Below are 19,790 nucleotides of genomic sequence, written 5' to 3'. Positions count from 1 at the left end.
ATATAATTTTACTCCCATTTTGCCATTTAGTGGAATATTCAAATTATTACTGCTCTAGCTCATGTTCACTCACTAGATTAACTCTTTTCCCTTTTAAAACTGATAAGACGAAATGGTCTTAATCTTGCATCCAATTGTGAAAACCATACAAAAGTAAATACAAGTATATGAAAATATGAAGCCTGAAAGTGCCTTGAAGAAACATGAAATCAGTCTTTAAGAAGTTATTTAATTTACTCGGGGACAACAAAAAATAGAATCAAAAACTTTTCATACAGTAAATTACTTCATGGTATTATTTTGTCAAGATTATTCCACTCAAACAGACACAAAATACAAAAACCTAACGCAAACAAAAATTTGGAATTGGTTAATACGACAGCAAAACTGGAGGAATTAGGTGAATGACAAGAATAAATGTCCGTATTCTGTTCATTTACAAAACTGTACAATTCAAACTATGCCCCCCCCCAAAAAAAATCCCCAAACATTCACCAGGACAGAAATTATTTTTGATTCTTAACAAAACTTGTTCTGCCTACTTCCTTAGCCTTGCTTATAAACATTATAGACTGATTGCATTCAGACGCCATCTTAGCAGTGTGTTTTATGTTAATTAACAATGCATGCATCAGAGGTCTGCTTATGTGTCACTGTTGAACAAAAGCACAGACCTCAAACATGGCCGAAGTGCAAACGGTCTATATTGTAATCGTGTAACAGAACACCATTTTATAAAATAAAAACACATTTATTTACTAATAATATGCAATTTCAAAAGGAGATCAATCGGGCCTTACACAAAATGTACCGAGCATACTTCAAGCTTTGGAAGTTAAATCATAGCATACAACTGAACGTTAATGCTTACTTTGCCAAACCGACAAGTGATGCCTACATAACACTGAACAAAATACAAGTATGAGTTTCTGAAATAAAAATATCCACACATCTCCCAAAATTAAACAGCTTTTTAATCACATGCACAATTTGTAAAACTAGGTCTTTATCTCCCCGATTTAAGTACATGTACATGCGCATGACTTGATGCCTTCCTGGAAAAAATAAATCCAGTTAAAAAACAAAAACAAATCAAACTAAAAGGTTCCTTTTTTTTCGAGTATGTACATGTATAAAAGATAGCAATCATTTGAATTTAAAAACAATTCCTCGAATGACTGTTAAATTATTTCAGACTACACTCATGTCTCCTCAGCATCATTTTTTGTTTACATTGAGGAACACAATACTGTTTTATCATGAACCAAATCAAAATTCAGAAGAAAAAATAGGAAACCCGGTCTTTATTAAAAATATCAAGGGAAATGGAAACAAACTTTCGGTTAAAAGAAATGTTCTCTTGTGATGTATTGAAGATGAAACATCCTTTTACTTGAAAAAAAAATAGTGAAACATCTACAATAATTATGCGAGCTTGTAAAATCCTGAACGCCTAATAAAAAGATGGATTTGAGTGTATTTAACAGTGTCCTATATACATGTACATTATAAACAAATTCACAAACTACATAGCTACATTAAAACAGAGGAAGGTATAGGCCTGTGTGGTGTATGTACATTAGGGAGTGATTCACAGGGGGAGTATTTAAGGCAGGATTATTTTACAAAAAGCCTTTGAAACTTGGAGTGGAATTCAACAACGAATCGCAATTTCTTATTCCCGTAACAAGATTGAAAAACTCGCAAAAATTATTCTTTTTACTGGCGCATCGCAATTTCAACATGAAAGTACTGTCATGGAGAAAAGACTTGTGTTTAACTGCCCCCAAAACACCACCATTTTTCTAGCTTTCATTTAATTATCTTTTCCTTTTGTTCCCGGAATGTGAAGCTTTTTTTGGCAATTTAGAAAGTTGCGTTTGATAGTTTGGCGAATTATAAATTTCCTGATTTTGGCAAAACGTGTTCATGCAAGACCGTTGTAGCTGCAACTGGGTTTGAAAGGATGAAGAATGTCATCTGTCGGGGAAGCAGTTTGATCTCCTATCATGAAATTATCTGAAAAGAAAGAAAAGAATGGTATCAAAAATGAAGACAATATCAAAAGGTCCCTTAAACCCCAAAAGTGCCTGGGATTGATGAAACTGATGCAAATCAGCCGTCTAATCTGCAAAGAAAACACCATAATGGCCAAATAACCGTGATGGACGGTTAAATATATGCATATGCGCATCCTTCCGCATGCAAAACCTCCCTATGGGCACCGTGCACAAGTACCCCCTCAACGGTAAGAGAGGGAGAGTTGGGGGAGACCACTGGGAGACATTCCTGAACTGACTGCCGACGACGCCTGAGGCTTACGCGAAGACGTTATGGCTTTGTGCACATTCTAAATAAGGTAAGTCGTGCGTACTTACGCGCAACTTATGCGCAACAAAGAGTATACGCACGCAGTGTGCCCTGTTCACTGGACTGCCAAAAGTGGTAAAAAGTGCCCTCGCTTGTTCACGCATAGATATGCTGCATCCTGGCACTTACCGATCGGACGGTGGCTTTGATGAAGTCTTTCTTGTGAGCCAAGTTGAAGTCTGGGTAAGTCTCGTAGACCTTCCTACAGACCATCTTCATGGTGACTAACTCCAGGTCGGCCTTCTCCAGGAACGTCTTGATGGTTTGCTCGATCTGGTCCTCCTGAAGGGGTAAGAAAGACAAAAGGAAAGTTACTGGTCATTGAATTCCTGTCACGCTAAATGCATCAGCTCAATACAAATTTACGTCAAAAGAACTGAAATCAAATGTTTGTCTTTTCTGACTCACCGATGGTTCAGCTTTCCTCATCAGTGGTTCGTCATCGGAACTATCGTCGGAGTCTTCTATCGCTAAAAAGAGAAAAGAACAAAGTTGTGTAAATTCTTTGCAGGAACCTAATGGCATATTTGTTTCTTGGACAAATCATATGTCAGTCAATTTCCTGTGCTGGACCCCTGGTACAAAAAGGAAAAAGTTTCAAACTTTATCGGCAAGAGTTGTGAAGCCAATTGGAGTTTGGTTTTGACTTTGTACTGTTGGGCAGACTATCGCTGCAGATTTTAATGAATAACGGGATGTTGTAAAAATCTCCTGAATTTTAAAACCTTACTCAGCGGTTTTGCCTTGCTCTTTGACTTGGGTGTGATCTGTATTGATGCCTTCTTTTTGGGCGAGGCTTTCTTGGGTGTTGTCTTCTTGGGGGTGGTCTTTTTAGCTGGGGTCTTTTTCGGAGACTTCTTGGGTGATTTGGGAGCCTGTTTTTTCTTCTCCTGTTTCTTCTTTTCCACTTTCTTCTGAGGTGACGGCTTGTCTAATTTGGCCTTCTTCTTCTTGGGTTCCTACATAAAACAATGAATGGAGAAAAAATCCATGAGAAATCAGTTATTTATAAGTGGATTACTTTTTTTTCTCCACAAGCCGCTCCTCAACTTCCACCTTCACAATGAACTGCTCCCGATTTTCCCTTAGGCCCCGCCCACTATCAGGGTCACCTGACCAAAAACGCTTGATCCAATTGGTCAATGGGCACTGTTTGATACAGTGATTGTTGATACAACCTTCCAACATCTGACCCTGTGACAATTTGGAACAGAAGGTTAAAATGTTTAGTAAGTTAGGGGGTGTTCCCAAACCATGGCTACGTCATCAGCTTTGGCTTCAGAAAAAAATCAGATTGCAGGTGCCAAAGCTAGAGATGTTGCTGGTTTTGCAAACCTCCGTGGAACGTGAACACCCCAACCCACCTGTGTCTCATCTTCGTCGTCTCCATCCTCCCCCTCAGCTGACTCCGCCCCCTCCTCCTCCTCCTCTTCTTCCTCCTCTTCAACATCTTCTTCATTTTCTTCGTCTGCGTCAACATCTTCCGATGATTTCTTCGACTTCTTGGCCTTCTTGGCTTTCTTGGCGTCGCCGGAGCCATCCTCCTTTCTTTTCCTCTTCTTTCCTTTCTTCTTCACGACTTTGGGCTTCCTCTCTGTGAAAAAAAAAACAACCTTTCTTAAGAAAAACGCAAAAATGAACTTGTGAGTAATCATAAGTGCCTTGACTACAGCACTAATAAAATCCAGACAAATTGGTAGAGCAATCTCCTTTACAATTTGCAGTATTAAAGGTTTTAAATTGTTGCAGATGAAAAGCCTGTGAAGAGATACACTCGTTATGTTTCATCACGCGGCAGAAAAGTGCAGGGCGACCAACAACAACAACAACATATGAAGAGCTTATTTGCAAAAGGGCTTATGAGCCATTCAAAGAATTCAGAGAAAAATGGAAAATGTACCTAGGATTTATATCCTTTTGCATGGCAAATGCAATTTCCAGTCGGATTTTACTGTGGAATGAAAACCCTTTTGGAACAAATTTGAGTGGTTAACCTAAAAGCCCTTGTCAAACACTAACTATTGCAGGTTGAAACTTATTTTTGAAAAAAAAATGGATGTAAATTTTGCAAATAAGTTCTTCATATTTTGTGGTCGGTCATCCTGCACTTTTTCTGCCATGCGGTGAAACATAAAGAGCATATTTTTTTCACAGGCTTTTCATCTGCAACATCTCTAGGCCTCCTAGGGGACGAGGACAACCTGCTCCAACCAAGGCAACTTGTCAACCTTGCAACTGACCGTAGTCGTTGAAAGGAATTGGTGGTAGCTTGTTTCCTTCTGGTTTACCATTGAAACAATGGTGTTTCAATGGAGGGAATTCTAACTTACTTTTCTGAGGATGTGGTCTTCCCGAGGGCTCGGGTTTTAAGCAGAAATCCATGATTCTCTCCAGGATCTTTTCCTTGTTTCCCGACTTGTCCAGGTCTAGCCACATGCAGACCTCCTTCAGTCCCTCCATCGTGTATCTGCCAAAAAAAAAAGAAAAAAAAAGGAAACAAGAAATTAATATATTTTTTTCAATAGACCTTATATTAAGGGAAAAAATGTGTGCTCGAGAGGTTTTTATCACTCTGTTTAAGACCGCTTAGAGTCTGGGTGCTGATAATTACCCGAGCCGGAGGCGAGGGTAATTATCAGCACCCAGACTCTAAGCGGTCTTAAACAGAGTGATAAATACCGACCGAGCACATATTTATTCCATTCATAAATACCTTTTCGGTAAAAAAATATCAAATAATTTGTTCAAAATATCCCGATTTTGTTCAACAAGTTCACTTCATGCTTTTTTAAACATCCCTCTAGCAAAATAATGGAGTGTTCAGCTGGTGAGTAAGATGTAAACAACCCTTTTATGGAGATTGACGCGCGCGTAGCATGTTCTGCGCGATGTTGCGCAGAACGCACCTGGGGCGTTGCATTTTGAATTTAGAACTATAAGATTCTGACTCGCTGGTAGTGTTGCGCATGCCTACGGATTGTGAACGTTCAACCAATAAAACGGTAAGAGGCACTGGATTTTTAGGAGTCCACATTTTATTTGACACTGAAAAAGTGTTTAAGACCAGCTAGCCATGTCTTTATCATCCGTTTAAGACCGGCCACGTGACGGGCTCTCGACCAATAGGAATAGCTAAACTGTCTGAGGTATTTATGAATAAATAATAATAATAAATAGAGCATTTATAAAGCGCTTTTAACAATGATCAAAGCGCTGTACAAAAATACAACTAACTTCAGAATAACTCAAGAAAAACAGCGGATAATATGAGGTAAAAGAAGAGGCGAATCGAGTTAAAGAAACAGATGTGTTTTGAGGAATTTCTTGAATGTGATGACTGATGATGCAAGTCGGATGTGTTGAGGGATCTTGTTCCACTCCCTGGGGCCAGCAATCGAGAATGCTTTGTCACCTGTGGTTTTAGTGTTAATAGGAACATGTAATCGGGAAGTGTCTGTTGAAGACCTTAGCCCCGCCCTACCTGATTGATACAAAGAGAGTAAATCGCTCAATGCAATTTCATAAACACTATATGGGACGCGAACTCTGATGCGAACTGGTTAAGGAACAAGACTATTGAACTTGTATTTCGTTGCGTCAGTGCAACAAGGTCGTATCTCGACGTCCGTTGACTTTGCGTGTACATCGGGAATACTTTAAGCAAGATATGACAGTTTGACATTCTAAAACTCGCGCTTTGCATTCATGCAATTTTAGGAGATAAAACCTTGTTGCAGTGACGCAGCGATTTCACGAAATTTAAATTTCAACATTTAATTTAAAAAAAAATTACCTGACTAATGTGGCTTCCTTCTTCGTATACTCCGGCGAGTCTTTGTCAAAGTTGAACCCAGAGAATTTACGAATATTTTTCTTGATTTCGTGAGCCTGTAACAAAAGAAAAAAAAATCATAAGTGGGATTTATGTTCAGGGTTCGACCTTAACTTATATTTTCACTAGCCAGCCGGGCTACTGTAACAGACTCTTAACTCGCCCCAGGCATTTTCACTAGCCCGCATGTTTCTCTTTCATAGAATGTCTCATAAGCAACAATGTGCATACATGTAAAACGTGTATCCTGAGGCAATCTGGTGTGTTTAAAAAACAGATCTAAAAGTTTAACCCTTAACAGTTCATAAAATTAAACTCAAATTGATACAGGTTTGCTTTCTGAATTTAATAATATATTTCTTCCTGTCCTTTCATCTTTGCTGTAGCCCAATAATGTTTTACTCGCCAGCCAGGCCACCTAACCCTAACTCCCTAGGGGGTGTGCAAAATGATATTAAAATTGGAGGATTCAGGACTATGGAATAGGTTAACTAGCCCGCCGATGTTTTGACTAGCATTTGGCTAGCGGGCTACCGCTAAAGTCAAACACTGTTTATGTTTGCTATTGCCGAAAATCTGAAATGAAGGGGTTAGATTTTTACGATATCGCCAAAGTGTTTGTGACCTACCTTTCCCGTTCTGCCTAAGAGGAACCGGTAGATTGCCCGGAAGTTTTCAGAGTTGGTCCTGGATATGTAGTACTCAACTGACAACGAAAAACAAGGACAAAAGTGAATGAAAGAGTCATTTAATTCATCCGAAGATCCCTTCGTGAGGATACAGGGTACGTTGTTTTTATACTTGCATTTCCCTAGAAATTTCACTGGCAGTACCACTAGGGCGAGCTTTTTGGAAACAATTTATTTTGAATTTTTTTTTTTTACGTTCACCATATCGGAGTAGAGTTTAGTAATATATAGATAAACAGGTTTATTAAAAATCATCGTGGCGGTACATGCCGAATTAAGATGACAATACAATGTTGGACCATTAGAAACAAAAAATCAATTAATACGGAATTCTTTACCATAAGCATCTTTGCCTCTACTCACCGTTTGGAATATCCCCAAGCCTCGTCCCCCTGCCTTCCTCCACTTCAAACTTGGTGTCCACGGCCTCCTTCTTGGTGTCAAAGGTCAACCGTTCCGTCTTCTTCCTCTCTCTCTTGCCAGTCATCAGCTGGACGGGACCATCCAACAAACCCACTGAACGGAAAAGACAAGAAGCATTGGGAAGAGTGCATAGTGGATTCCAGACACAAAAATCCCAGATTTTTCAACAGCAAGAACTCTCACTAAAAAGCCCAAGACACATCCATTTCTATGCAATTCTCTTTAACCCTCCTGCTATTTAAAAAGTCACAGACAGTCAAAATTTCCATCCACTTCCCCTGCCATACTAAAACACACGCTAGTCACCAGCAGTCAGCTCATAATGTCAAGCAAGCACTGTGACTAGTCAAACTCAGTCAACAGACCATGAACAGACAAAGCAGGCAAGTTGTGGGCACAGCTGGCTTAGCAATTACCCACACTCACGGCAAAGCTGTATCGAGTAATCGAGTTACATAAACAGTCACAGCCAGTCAATCGTGCTTTATGTAGGCTGGGAATTCTTAACTGTTGAAAACAGTCTCTCGATTGATTTTGACTGAAAGGACTACTTGGCACAGAATGTGTGTTTGCATAGGAGTGCTAAATGTTGAATGCTTCGTCTTTTTGGAAGGGTATTAAAAGTATAAAATATTCTTGTCAAGTCTTTTACTTCAAATCCCAAATCTACTGGACTCATTTATGTAAACAGTGAATAAAAGTAATGCAGGTTGAGACCTCAAGCTTGGAGTGTAAAATGTTCAAAGTATTTATTTTAATCTGTAGGCTTAACTATGAAAGAAACAGGCATACAACTGGGAAATCACACAAAAAAGAGGAAATTCAAATTTTTCCCAGACTTTGTACAGTGTTGTTTTTATTTTCAATGGCACACATGGGAAGTTAAAAAAGGAGGAAATCAGCTGATCCGAGGAAAAGTTGCATGCCTGAAGAAAATATGCATATGGAAAGACAGCTTCATGTTTGTGACACACCAGACTTGACCTACCGAGTTCTTCATCGCTAGACTCGTCTTCATCATCGCTCTCTTCCTCATCTTTCGTCTCCCCCTCCCCGTTCTGGTCAGCTTTCCGCTTCTGGGGTGTTTTCTTGGGACTGGAGGTGCTCTTGGCCGGGGACTTGGTCGACGATGATGCTGGGGAGCTTGTTGATTCTATCGACTGGTCGGCGTCTGTCCGGTCTTCGTCCTGTGGTTTGTCTTCCTCCACTGGATTCTCTTCTTCCATGTCTCCCTAAAAATATTGCAATGATGAATGCTGCATTTCAAAAAGGGTCCGCTAAAACACGAGTCAACCAACCTACAACGGTCGACAGGTAGGTATGAGTTTGCTTTAACCCTGCTGAATCCAACAGGATCCAATGTCATATATCCGATGGAGCCTGTTGGATTGAGCAGTAAACCCCTTGTGTACAATCCTCATGCAAAATGTTGGATTCAGCAGGCAACTGAACTGCATTATAACGCCATGTTGGACTCCGTTGGATTCAGCAGACAAATGAAAATGAGGCACAGTGGATTGAGCAGGAAAGTCCGGTTGGACAGGGTAGTCCTGAGGAAGTACTAGGGGGTTAGGTTAATTTAGGGCATAAATTTGTGCTTGGCTGGTTTTAAACAAGTCCGTTTAAGACCTAAGGGAATGGAAGCTGATAATAGTCCGAGCCGAAGACAGGAACACTACTGGTATTGCCGACCAGGCTACAGCCAGTCTTAAACAGACTTGTGTAATACCCGCCCAGCACATATTTATTCCCAATCATGAATACCTTTTCGGTCAAAAATTCCAAACAAGTCAAACATTATATAAATTTCCTACGACTTTGTTTACCCATTTCACTTCATGTTTTTTTTTAAATACCCCTCAAGCTTTGTTATGGTATGTGCCGCTCCCGAGTTGTCGTAACCAACTCTTCATAATAGAGATTGGCCCATGCGTGGTGCATGCTGCACGATGTTGGTAAACTGTTTTAGGTATTTATAACAAATCAGAATTGGTACATGAAACAAAAAACAAACATTCATATAATAACATGCAACTAAGCCAACAAAAAACAGTTCTGCTTGTGATTACATGGCATTTGGAAATAGGGTAGGTTATTTTTAGGTAGATATTTTTTTACGGCAATTTTTTTTTCGGCATTCTCGTTGTCTTGCTTTCCGCGACAAGGCACCAGACGAAAATTGAACTCACTTGCGGCGCCTAAAAGCGGTGTGGTACCAGTGTGGTACCCACACGTACATCGCCCGCGCAGATTTTTTTCGATTTCATCACGTGATGCATACATTTACATAATTAGCGAAACAAAATGGACGACAGCCGTTGGAACTAGCGTTTTTTTACGGACAAGCCACGGAAATCGTCAAGATTTTTCACATTTTTTTGTGGTCTGTTTGACTGTTTCATGTCGATCATTAGGCTTTGTAAATGACTGCTGAATGTATGAGGTATGTAAATGAACTCTGGGGTGGGATATTTAGAGGTGAAAATGAACAATTTTTGAGAGCCATTTTTAGGGTCTCTTGCTACCACATTCTAACGAACAGGTTATGCCTCCAGCATTACATGTGAATGAAAATGGAGCATGTCAGCTGGAGTTACTCAAGCTAATGATGCATTGCGAATGTCGAAAAGGTGGAAATATTTCTCAGCCATCATGGCCATGTCACTCGTCAGTCCCAGATTTAGACCTAGTATGTCTATCATTTTTTTCAATGAACACAATGAACATGATGAATCATTGAATGACCAATGAGATGATGATGAAGAAAAAAGTGGCGTCAGGTTGCATTATTTTTTTCCGCGTCAGGTTGCAACATTTTTTCCAAAAACACCATTGCAAACTTGTGGGTGTGGGTAAATTTGGGGGCGAACTTGGCGAAATTAACGCAGTATTAATTGGGGCGAGTTGGATTGTTCAAGTTTTCAACGCAAAAGTTTGTGGAGTTTGCCTTTACCATGTTTACTTACAACCTTAAATTACAACCAATCACAGATTCGGTAATAATAAAGCCACTGTGCTTTAGTGAGAAATCCTTGTTATCAATTCAGCAAAATTACCCCAACGTCCTGCTCAACTTCGTTGTTTTCGGTGTCCGACATCTTCACTGTTCACCACGTTGAATTCGTTTCCAAAATGGCGGCATATGCGGCGCGAGAATTCAAACCAATCAGAGATGGGTTTATATCAGGATAAGGCACGATGGAAATAAATCTCTTCATCTGATTGGATATTTCTTTTATGACTTTTAAAGCTAACACAATCACATAAAAAAGAATTTTCAGTATTAGTTAATTTGGTTTACAGGCAAAATTATTAAAATAAGTGTCAGCATAGCACTTCTTTTTAAATTTATTTCGTTGGGTGTTAATTTATTTTTTGACCTCTTGGTTTTTTTTGGGGGGGGGGGGGGGGCGGGGGGTTGGCCTCATCAGACCATTTCACGTATTTGCTTTGATTTGATTATACATCAATTTTGAAAAGTTATTGATGGATATCAGTCGGTAGAGAAAAAAACATCAGTAGTTTTACCATGGAGGAATAAAACATGTGTTCCGTGTTCGGGCCGCCGAGTACATTTTGGCGGCGCGGGACGCTGAAAATCCCCGATATTTTTATCAGAATGTAAATTATCATCTTTCCTCTTGTGTGCTAAGTGATCTTAAAATCTTGCGCTTTTTTCTCTTTTTCGATGTACACGTAAATCCACTTAGTTTTATGTCATTTTATTTTAATTCGATTTGATTTACAGTCTCTCATGCATGCTATAGCACGTAGATGCAAATCTGTGCACTCTTACGGCGGGCGGTACCGTACCGTACCGGTAGGCGTGCACACATTATTATGCATTGTATTTGCATATGAAATACTACTACACATGCGCAATATACCAGATAAACTGAGCTTTCCAAGCCTGCGAGCGCAAGCTGTGATAGCATGTTGCACTCCTTGATATACTTCATATGTTAAACATATCAAATTTCATACTTACCTGGCTCAGGAGATACCGTGATCAAGCAGGCGGTTCTCCCATTGCGAGGCCTTATCATTGCACTACGATGGGCTGACTGATGCGATTCCATCTAATGTTTGGAACTCGGGAGTACAATTTCTGATAGTGGGGACTGCGTTCGCGCTATCCCCTTACAATTAATCCAAAAACAGAACAAAAAATTAATCACTGCACATAAAAAGTTGAAACATAATTCGGATTGTGTAGCAGTAGCAGCAACCAATATAGTGCCATGTAAATTAAATTTCAAAATTGGGAATACAAAACTTGGCGATCATAGTAAAGCTGGCCCCAAGAGTGCGTAAATTATATTATCCAATTGATAAAGGCAATTCACTGGAACTTGGAAGTCTTTTCATGCATCTGGTCTGCACAATTGTCCGAAATAAGCCAATTCATTAGCATCACAGAGTAGTGCTATACGATAGTACTGCCCGACTCAAAAGTGACAGATAGGTGCAACGGGGACACTAAGGACCAGCCAAAAAGGTAAATAAAAAATATTATTTTACGGCAGAGACAAATTAAAAGGAATGAGACGGGTTATAACGTGGATGTAATTTTTTTTAATCGTATCCACAGTGACATGAAGTTGACAAGCACATGTATATATACTTGACAATTGTTTCCCCACAATTTCAATTAATTTTCTTACTCTGTAAGTTGTACAAATGATTAAAATAGTAAATAACATGACTACATTCTCATCAACCTACAAATTATACAAAAACCCTTTACATGGATATATACATTTTACACAAATGTTGAATAACCATCCTTTAACTTAATGTGACACTTTTCAAACTATACAATGCATTGCACTTTCACTTTTCCTCTTCATGAAGAAAAACACGTCCGCTTCGATATGCTGCAGCATCTTAAAGGCATACTTAAATACTCATTCAAAAATTCCTCTTTGGAGATTTTAAAAGGCTCCCTTTCAAACAACCAATTATTTTTAATTATAACAATCTTTGGCACGGTCCTTTTACGGAACAACTCTTTTTTTCTTTTCACAACCTCATTAACTCACAACAAAGATTTGTTACATGGTGCTACCATAAACTTTATCTTATTAATATTCATTTTCCCCAATTATCGATGTTAATTTCTTATCATTCTTATAGCTTAATGAACGTTTTGTCTACCTTTATCAAACGGTTTGATAATATGCACAAATTTTGTAAGTTGCGGCATTACACAGTTACAGAAGGACCATGTTCTGAAAGTTGACAAAAGTGATTCCTTTTGCAACGTTGCCGACTGATGAAAGATATTTCATCTTCACAACATATACTTTTTTAAACTTTCCTCGCCTTTCGCATTTTTGTCCCTGAGATATTTATTTCTTTTGTACATGTATTATAAACATTACACAAAATAATTTTATATCAAAGTAAAGGCCACAAGAATTGACGATTTCTAAATCTTGTCTTGACGAAGTCCTTCGCCCACTTTTTCAAACCATTCTCAACTTGAGTGAGTTTCTGCAAAAAGTTACTTAAATTTAGTGTGCTTGACATGTGACCAGATCTCAAAAAAATTAAGTCTCAAAACTATTTCATTCATCTCTTTTTCCCTTCGATTTTTTAAGTACATGTACATCAAGAACACTTGTAATTATTTGAAATTCTTTGGAATAGGTCCACAATGCAACTGGTTGTAAATTGCAAGGATAAAACTTCCACCAAATAATTCATTTCACTTTATATTTAACAACGTTAGGTCCGAAAACTCTACCAGCGTTGACTATCGTATCACAGACATATTTTGTACGTGAGATCTGATCACATTTCAGCTCTGACTTGAAGTGAATCCATGGTGAAAATACCATTTATACCAAACAGTAGATTGTTCTTAAAACCAGAATCAATTTTCGCATTTGGAAAATGCCCAGTTATAAAGATGTGATATACAAGTATCAAATATACCAAATGGTATCTGTAGCATTTCACATAAGAGCAATGTACATGCATTTCTTATTCCAGAGCCCATGCATTTCTTATTCCAGAGCCCATACACAAAGTATTTAACGACTTGTATTAAAGTTCCAATTCCCATTTAATTAAGAGGAAATTACTGACATCCAAGTTGTAAATCTCACAAGGAGCTGTTGAATGTACAAAAAGTCCATAAAAAAAATGTAAATTCGATGTATGTCAATATGTAAGAAAAATGTGATAACAAAAACATTTCTGAGTAATGCATACATTGTACGGTAAATGTGTTTCGCAACTATTCAATGTTTTTTTTCTTTTTATGATTCAGCAGATATGAGCTGATCAACACAATTTGTACAAATTTGTCCCCATTTGACGTAAACAAGTTTGCTCTATCAATGCACATGCCAGTAAATGTGTGGGACGAATTTTCGTCATATACGAGAATCATATCACAAAGTACAGGTATTTGTACTACACACATCAAAATCTGAAGGAGTGCCCTGAAACTGACCCCAATATCAGTCTTACAATTTAAAGAGAAACTTTCAAGAAACTCTTTGATGTACGAGTCCAGGATGCTGACAGGTGGTCTTCTAAATCAGTTCAACTTCTTGTAAATGTTACTTATATAACCTGCAGGTTTTGCACTTGTAACGACAATATTAAAACAAAGGTAATGTAGAGTCTTGAAAAAAAATGAACTTGCAGCATATAACTTGTGTGACATGGTATGACAAAATCAGGCACATTCGGGCAAGAATTACATTTTTGAGTTATTGCAATAATAGTAAAACATAGACCATGTTCTTTAAAAACCCAATTTTTTTTTATTGGATATTCCAAAGCGAAGTTATTAAATTTTGAAAAAAGACTGTCTGAAATGACCAAAATGAGAAATAGGCCTTTAAAGTTTGACTTGAGTGATAAAAAGTTATCCAGAAAAGGCGTCATCATAAGACGACAATATTAACTAAGTTAAGAAATGGGCATACAGAAGCATAGAAACTAGCCTTTAGTTTGCTGAAAATCCCCCCCCCCTTTTCATTTTGCAACTGTTTCTCCATACTTAGCTCTGCCAAATTCTGCTTGGATTTTGATATACCACGTCATATATATTACATAAACAGTAAGTATACAAAACAGCATTGAAAAGTTATACATGTGTTTTAATAAATATCAAGAAAAAGAAGCTTTTCAAACATTCTGCTTGCCAGGTCTCAAAACCGCTGATGTTCAGCTGGCTTTACTGCACAGCGTTCAGGATGACGCCCTGTACCACACCAGTCTGTTTCTCATTCGACGCCATGTCCGTCAACTTGGTCACCTCAAGCTGCCAGTTGGGGATCTTCTTGGCCGACATGTGTCGCCGGGCGTGCTTGGTCAGGTGATCGCTGCGCATGAAGCGGCGATCGCACATCGGGCAGGTGAACTTCTTCTCCCCGGTGTGGGTGCGCTTGTGGCGGGAGAGCTCGTCCGAGCGCGCAAAGCGCTTGTCGCAGTTTTCCCACGAGCAGACGAATGGTTTCTCACCTGTGGGCAACAACAAAGAATACAATATTCAGATAAGCACAAAATTAAAGCTTAGGTTTTTAACTGATTTTAAAAAAAAATTCAAACGCCTGTCGTAATGCTAACAAAATTTTGAATCTCATCCAACAAGTGGGAAAGGATCATGCAATAAACTTAATACTACGAGTTTTCATGCTGATCTTTTAAATTTTGTGAACCTGAGCTGGTGTGGAAATTGAAGTAGACCAAAGGTAACAGATGCAAATATCAAACTGAAATGAAGAAATAGTGAAACTGGATCTCACCTGTATGCGTCCTGAGGTGTGCTTTCAAGTGTGAGCTCTTGAAGTATGTCTTCCCACAGTTCTCGTGCGTACACACATGGTTCCGCCGCCTCAAGAATTCCATTACTGCAGGCTGCATGCTGGCCTTGTTGGCATTAACAGAGTTTGTGTTTGACACCGGTGCGGGGGCAAGAGGGCAGTACTTGGTCCCGGCAGTCACAATCTGGTCACCCCTGGACACGGTACCGACGGCCTGCATCATGTCTGCTGGCACGGCCATCACAATGAGTTTGTACTGGGTAGAGCTTGGCACGGGCTTGGGACTGTCCACTTTTGAAGGTGCTGGGACCGTAGACACTGCGACTGTCGAGACGTTACTGTTCAACACTGCAGGTGTCGGCGCGACCACAGAGGGAGCTATGGAAGAGATTGCACTTGAAACTGAGGCAACAGCAGGTACAAATCGGCACACGCTTCCCGGGTTCATCACAGGGATTTTAAAGATGTTACCAGGCACTGCGCTGACAGTGTTCGTGGGGAGAATTCTCGCCGACTGACTGACCGGCTGGGCGACACTCTGTGTGCAAGGCGGTGGCAGGGTCAGAGTCACCCGATTGTTCGCCGCACTGGTTCCGGTGACGGAGGTTGGGATTTGGGCGACAGGGGTTTGGGATTGGGCGACAGGGTTTGGGGTTTGGGCCAGGGTGACATCTTTTACCCACATGCTAGGCCTCTCCTGGCTGGACATGACGCTGGGCGTTGCGTTGACCACACTGCAGCTGTCCAGGCGGTGCGTCATCAGAAACGGGCTGTTGGGGATGGAGGAAGGGGCCGTGTGACTGGTCGGGAACACTGGGGTCACTCTGGTGGCCAATCCCGTCATGACTGGGATGTGGAATCTGGTGAGGGCCTGCCCTGGTGGTGGTGTCAGAGGAGGCGTTTCGATATGGCCCTGCAGAAATTAGGCAAAGCAAAATTAGGCAAACTTTACCTCAAAACTAACTACTCCAGTGTGATCTTTGCACAGGATCACAAAAGTGTTTATTCTCTTAGGGATTTGTTTTTCTTTTAAGAATTACATTTTATTAGCTCATTCAATTCTGTTGAAGCGTTTATCAATATCAAAAGTTTATCAATATCAAAAGTTGTTTTCTAGGAGTGTTTTTCATAAAATTTCAACAAAAGAAAATGGTCATTCTAACATAGAACAGTAAATATTAGCTACACTCTTCTAATGTTAATTTGACTAGTATTAATTACTTAACTTACAATTGTTTTTCTGTGTGGTAATGTGTACTCCATCTCGGTGACCTCCGCAGGTTCATCAAGAGAAGAAGCTGGGGAGAGGGGAGCATGATCCGGGGGGACGCTGTTAGTAGAAGGAGGCAGGGAGGCAGTGTCCGTCTTGGCAGCAGGCGGGCAGTGTCTCATCAGGAGAAGGGTCTGCACTGCGTCGTAGTCCGACCGCTCCATGGTGGAGCTCTGGGTTCGTTGCCTCTTGCGGTGATGAGTTTCCTGTGACAGAATTTAAAGATGAATTTCTTTTAAAAACAAAACTGGCTGAAAAACAGTTTTGAGTAGAAGGTCCAATCATGGAGGAATAAAAATTCATCCATGGTCCAACAGATACATCTTCATGATACAGCTTCGATCCTGATTTTTAACTTAGTGCGATCTTGATTTTTAAAATAATGAGAACCAAAATGTTGTGATCACAAACTGCATAACATCTCTACTAAAAGAAATACACAGAACCTCTTGATTTTTAACAATCCTGGGAGTGGGACATACTGTACATGTATTAAATTTTCCATTAGAAAAAAATCCTGAAATATTGAACACAATTATCTTACACAATCTTGCAGCATGAACTCTTTGAAGAGTTAAGCAAACTTTGTTATCCTTCCATCACACACAAAAATAAACAAACCAGAGTGATAGTAAATTACTTGCCAATACAATTTGCACATTGCACCCTGATCACTCCCCGGGCGAGTGATCAATTGCACAATGCTGGCCTCCCGCCATTGGCCAGCACAACACTGAATATTCATGAGAAGACCTGCTGTCCGGCACTCTGTTGTCTGCCCATTGGGTGACTGAGGATGACATTACTCATTCCATTCATAGCATGAATCATAGCTTGCTGAATATTTAAATGAGGTTCGTGACTGTACTACTACTGACATGGGGAAGTTTTTAGATTCTTTGTACTAGGCACGCATGTATAGACCATTATTTCTCCATGTATAGACGTCAAGGCCTTTTCCTGCATTTCCTGTGGGGCCCTTTGCCACATGGAAAATTTATCTGTTTATTAACAAAATTCCATCATCATCACAGCTTCAGGGCAGGGGTGCACTTTTATAATTTCCACTGAGGAAATCATTCATAAGCATGATTTAACCATAGCTCCATGATTTAACTATGGAACAACCTGACAATGACATGACGTTGCATAAGATATACATTTTAAAAGAGTGTAATTGGTCGAGCATGAAAGTTCGTTTCCTGTCTCATTATTATATCAGTTTAATTGGTATTTCTATGTTGTATATGCAAATTATGGGATTAAATATTTCAAAATACCTCAATTGAATAAAAGTGAGACAGCTGTTTCAAAGAGGCAGTGGAAACATTTGTTTTGAAGATTATTTTATTTTCAATTTCTGTGCAAATCGGCATTATAATCTCTCTTTAATAACTGACTAATGCTTTGGGTGGAGTGCAGAGACACGGGAAAAGGTTAATGGCTGCGGATTAACATTAGTGTGGTTCCCCGAAAAAGGTCAAATTTACATATTTCCTGTTTGAACATTGACGTCATTTTGTCAAGTATGAAGGCTCATATCATTATCAACATGTTGCAGACACTAAACAGATCACTTCACTTCCTAACTAAAAATACATCATGAATCACAAATTTGTCCCCCCCCCCCCCCCCCCCACAAGTCTCCCATTGCAGTATGTGCAAGTCGAAGCATCCATAATGTAGGAAGTGGTTATCCTTTGGGAGTGGAATTTAGGTCAGTGCAGCTTCCAAAAACTAGTTGGGCTGATGGCAACTGAAAAACTGAGCAGGTTCAGTGACCAGAGACAATGGCAAAAACTGGTTGTGCTAAACTTGTGCCATTCAGCATGTTTTTTTCATCCCTATATTTTTTTTAATTAAAAAGATTTTTTTTTTCTCAGTAACATCTTGCCCACAACTATAATTATTACAGCTGGCAGAGACAACTTTTTAAGTGCTCACTAATACTTTTGATGTCGTTTCTGAATTCACGACAAGTGTCAACATGTTGTCAACATGTTGTTAGGAGTTGACTTTTGGTTCTAGCATCAGTCAGATCAAGGTACCTTTGTGTAGAAAAGTCATGTGGTTTTTGTTGACGCCCCTTTACAAACATTTAGATGGCACTCATATTCATAAATACACTCGACAGCCAGGTACGTACGTCATAAATTTACAAATGAATAAAAAGGTCATCTTGCTGGTCAAACTGATAAGTAATGTGAAAGAGATGAACTCAACAAATTTGTCACAAACTCTTGTTTTTGCATTTCGTGTTTTTTTTTATTTGGGGGAGAGGGATGTTTTGGTAGGCCTATTGTTTGGAAACACTGAGTTTTTTTAGTAATAGGAATATAAAGTGCTAATATACATGATATAAGTTGTGTTTGCCAAATATTCTCAAACAATTTTATAAAATACTACTTTTTACTATCCTACTGCAACTAATAAAAAGTCATTTTTATTGCCATTTCTGGCAGTTTTTTGCCCAACTGGGAAAAAATGTTGCAACCTGATGCCACTTCAGCGGTTGTGTACAAATTCAATGGAGAGTCAAGAAAATTTTGTAAGTAATTTCTAACAAAATGAAAAATGTTTCTCAGTCCCAGATTCATGTCTTATCATAACTTTTGCAATGACTGACTTTCATAGAGATGATGTATGAAAAAAAAGTGGCAGGTTGCAACATTTTTTCCAAATCATACTTTCATAGATCATACTTCATAGGCATATGTCAGCAAAAAGAAGAGCTTAGTCAGGGCTGGGAAGTTTGCTAAAGTTAAGAAACAGATTTACCAAAGACTAAAGAAAAAAACCACTGAAAACATTGTCATTTGAAACTAAAATTATTATATACTCACCTGCTCACAAGGGTAACCCTCACAAGAATGTAGGCCTATGTTAGGCCTAGCCAATATTAAACAAGGATACATCGACATAAAAAAAACTCAGTCAGATAATAATATCCACGACTCAAAATGATCCAAGTTCTTTCAATCAGTCATGCTAGTATAGCATACAATGTTGTGCAAAACCATGAAAACATTACATATTGTAAACAAGAAAAACAAACTATGATTCACATAAAATTAGAATACAATATGCTTCATTGCTTGACAATTTCTTGACAGAAAGTCCGAAATCTTACCATGGGGAATTTCGCGGGAGGGGTAGAGGGTGGCGAAGGAGGGAGGGCTGACATTCCTGATCGTAGGTCTTCCACTGGAGTCAATTCGTCGGTTGTTCTGTGACTTTTCTCGGCATAAAAAGCTTTGAGAATTACAAAACATCGCAGTCTTCCCGAGTCGTGTAATTTATTTCTCGGCCAGCTCCCTGATCACGAAGGGTGTGTGTGCGTGCAGTCATAATGAAAACAACAACAGGCAGCCATGTGGAGTTCGGGCAGAGGCGGGTCATGGGATGGACCAATGGCAGCGCGG

General features: G+C 39.4%; 2 protein-coding genes and 1 non-coding gene across 4 annotated transcripts; 1 reads left to right on the top strand and 2 right to left on the bottom strand.

The window, feature by feature from the left end:
- Nucleotides 1-725: 725 nt before the first annotated feature.
- LOC119729149 (protein DEK-like) lies at nucleotides 726-10,505 on the bottom strand. Its single transcript, XM_038201677.1, has 11 exons — nucleotides 10,371-10,505; nucleotides 8,303-8,546; nucleotides 7,255-7,407; nucleotides 6,832-6,908; nucleotides 6,164-6,258; nucleotides 4,701-4,837; nucleotides 3,735-3,964; nucleotides 3,101-3,329; nucleotides 2,779-2,840; nucleotides 2,500-2,652; nucleotides 726-2,019 (listed from the first exon to the last, which is right to left on the bottom strand). The coding sequence occupies exons 1-11, from the start codon at nucleotides 10,410-10,412 to the stop codon at nucleotides 2,008-2,010; spliced, it is 1,434 nt and encodes a 477-aa protein (XP_038057605.1). The 5' UTR covers nucleotides 10,413-10,505; the 3' UTR covers nucleotides 726-2,007.
- A 789-nt stretch (nucleotides 10,506-11,294) lies between these two features.
- On the top strand, nucleotides 11,295-11,455 carry LOC119729394. The gene has a single exon (XR_005271240.1). It is a non-coding gene; the product is annotated as a U1 spliceosomal RNA (small nuclear RNA).
- Nucleotides 11,456-11,869: 414 nt separating this feature from the next.
- On the bottom strand, nucleotides 11,870-19,790 carry LOC119729148 (Krueppel-like factor 10). Of its 2 annotated transcripts, none has more exons than XM_038201675.1 (4): nucleotides 19,499-19,790; nucleotides 16,329-16,574; nucleotides 15,081-16,011; nucleotides 11,870-14,796 (listed from the first exon to the last, which is right to left on the bottom strand). In XM_038201675.1, exons 1-4 carry the CDS (start codon nucleotides 19,550-19,552, stop codon nucleotides 14,510-14,512), a joined length of 1,518 nt encoding a protein of 505 aa, XP_038057603.1. In that variant the 5' UTR covers nucleotides 19,553-19,790; the 3' UTR covers nucleotides 11,870-14,509. The 2 variants fall into 2 exon arrangements, with proteins under 2 accessions (XP_038057603.1, XP_038057604.1); XM_038201676.1 differs by lacking the exon at nucleotides 19,499-19,790 and adding an exon at nucleotides 16,913-17,980.

Source organism: Patiria miniata, unplaced genomic scaffold (assembly GCF_015706575.1).
Source record: "Patiria miniata isolate m_02_andy unplaced genomic scaffold, ASM1570657v1 HiC_scaffold_20, whole genome shotgun sequence".
Classification (NCBI taxonomy): domain Eukaryota; kingdom Metazoa; phylum Echinodermata; class Asteroidea; order Valvatida; family Asterinidae; genus Patiria; species Patiria miniata.
This window is presented reverse-complemented; position numbering and strand designations above follow the sequence as displayed.

Coding starts and splice junctions, on each gene's coding strand:
- LOC119729149 (XM_038201677.1), bottom strand. CDS start 10,412: ATGTCGGACACCGAAAACAACGAAGTTGAGCAGGACGTTGGG. Junction 8,547..10,370: donor AAGTTGAGCAGGACGTTGGG/GTAATTTTGCTG, acceptor CAATATTTTTAG/GGAGACATGGAAGAAGAGAA. Junction 3,330..3,734: donor ACGACGAAGATGAGACACAG/GTGGGTTGGGGT, acceptor TGTTTTATGTAG/GAACCCAAGAAGAAGAAGGC.
- LOC119729148 (XM_038201675.1), bottom strand. CDS start 19,552: ATGTCAGCCCTCCCTCCTTCGCCACCCTCTACCCCTCCCGCGAAATTC. Junction 16,012..16,328: donor TACCACACAGAAAAACAATT/GTAAGTTAAGTA, acceptor TAATTTCTGCAG/GGCCATATCGAAACGCCTCC. Junction 14,797..15,080: donor ACACCTCAGGACGCATACAG/GTGAGATCCAGT, acceptor TGTTGCCCACAG/GTGAGAAACCATTCGTCTGC.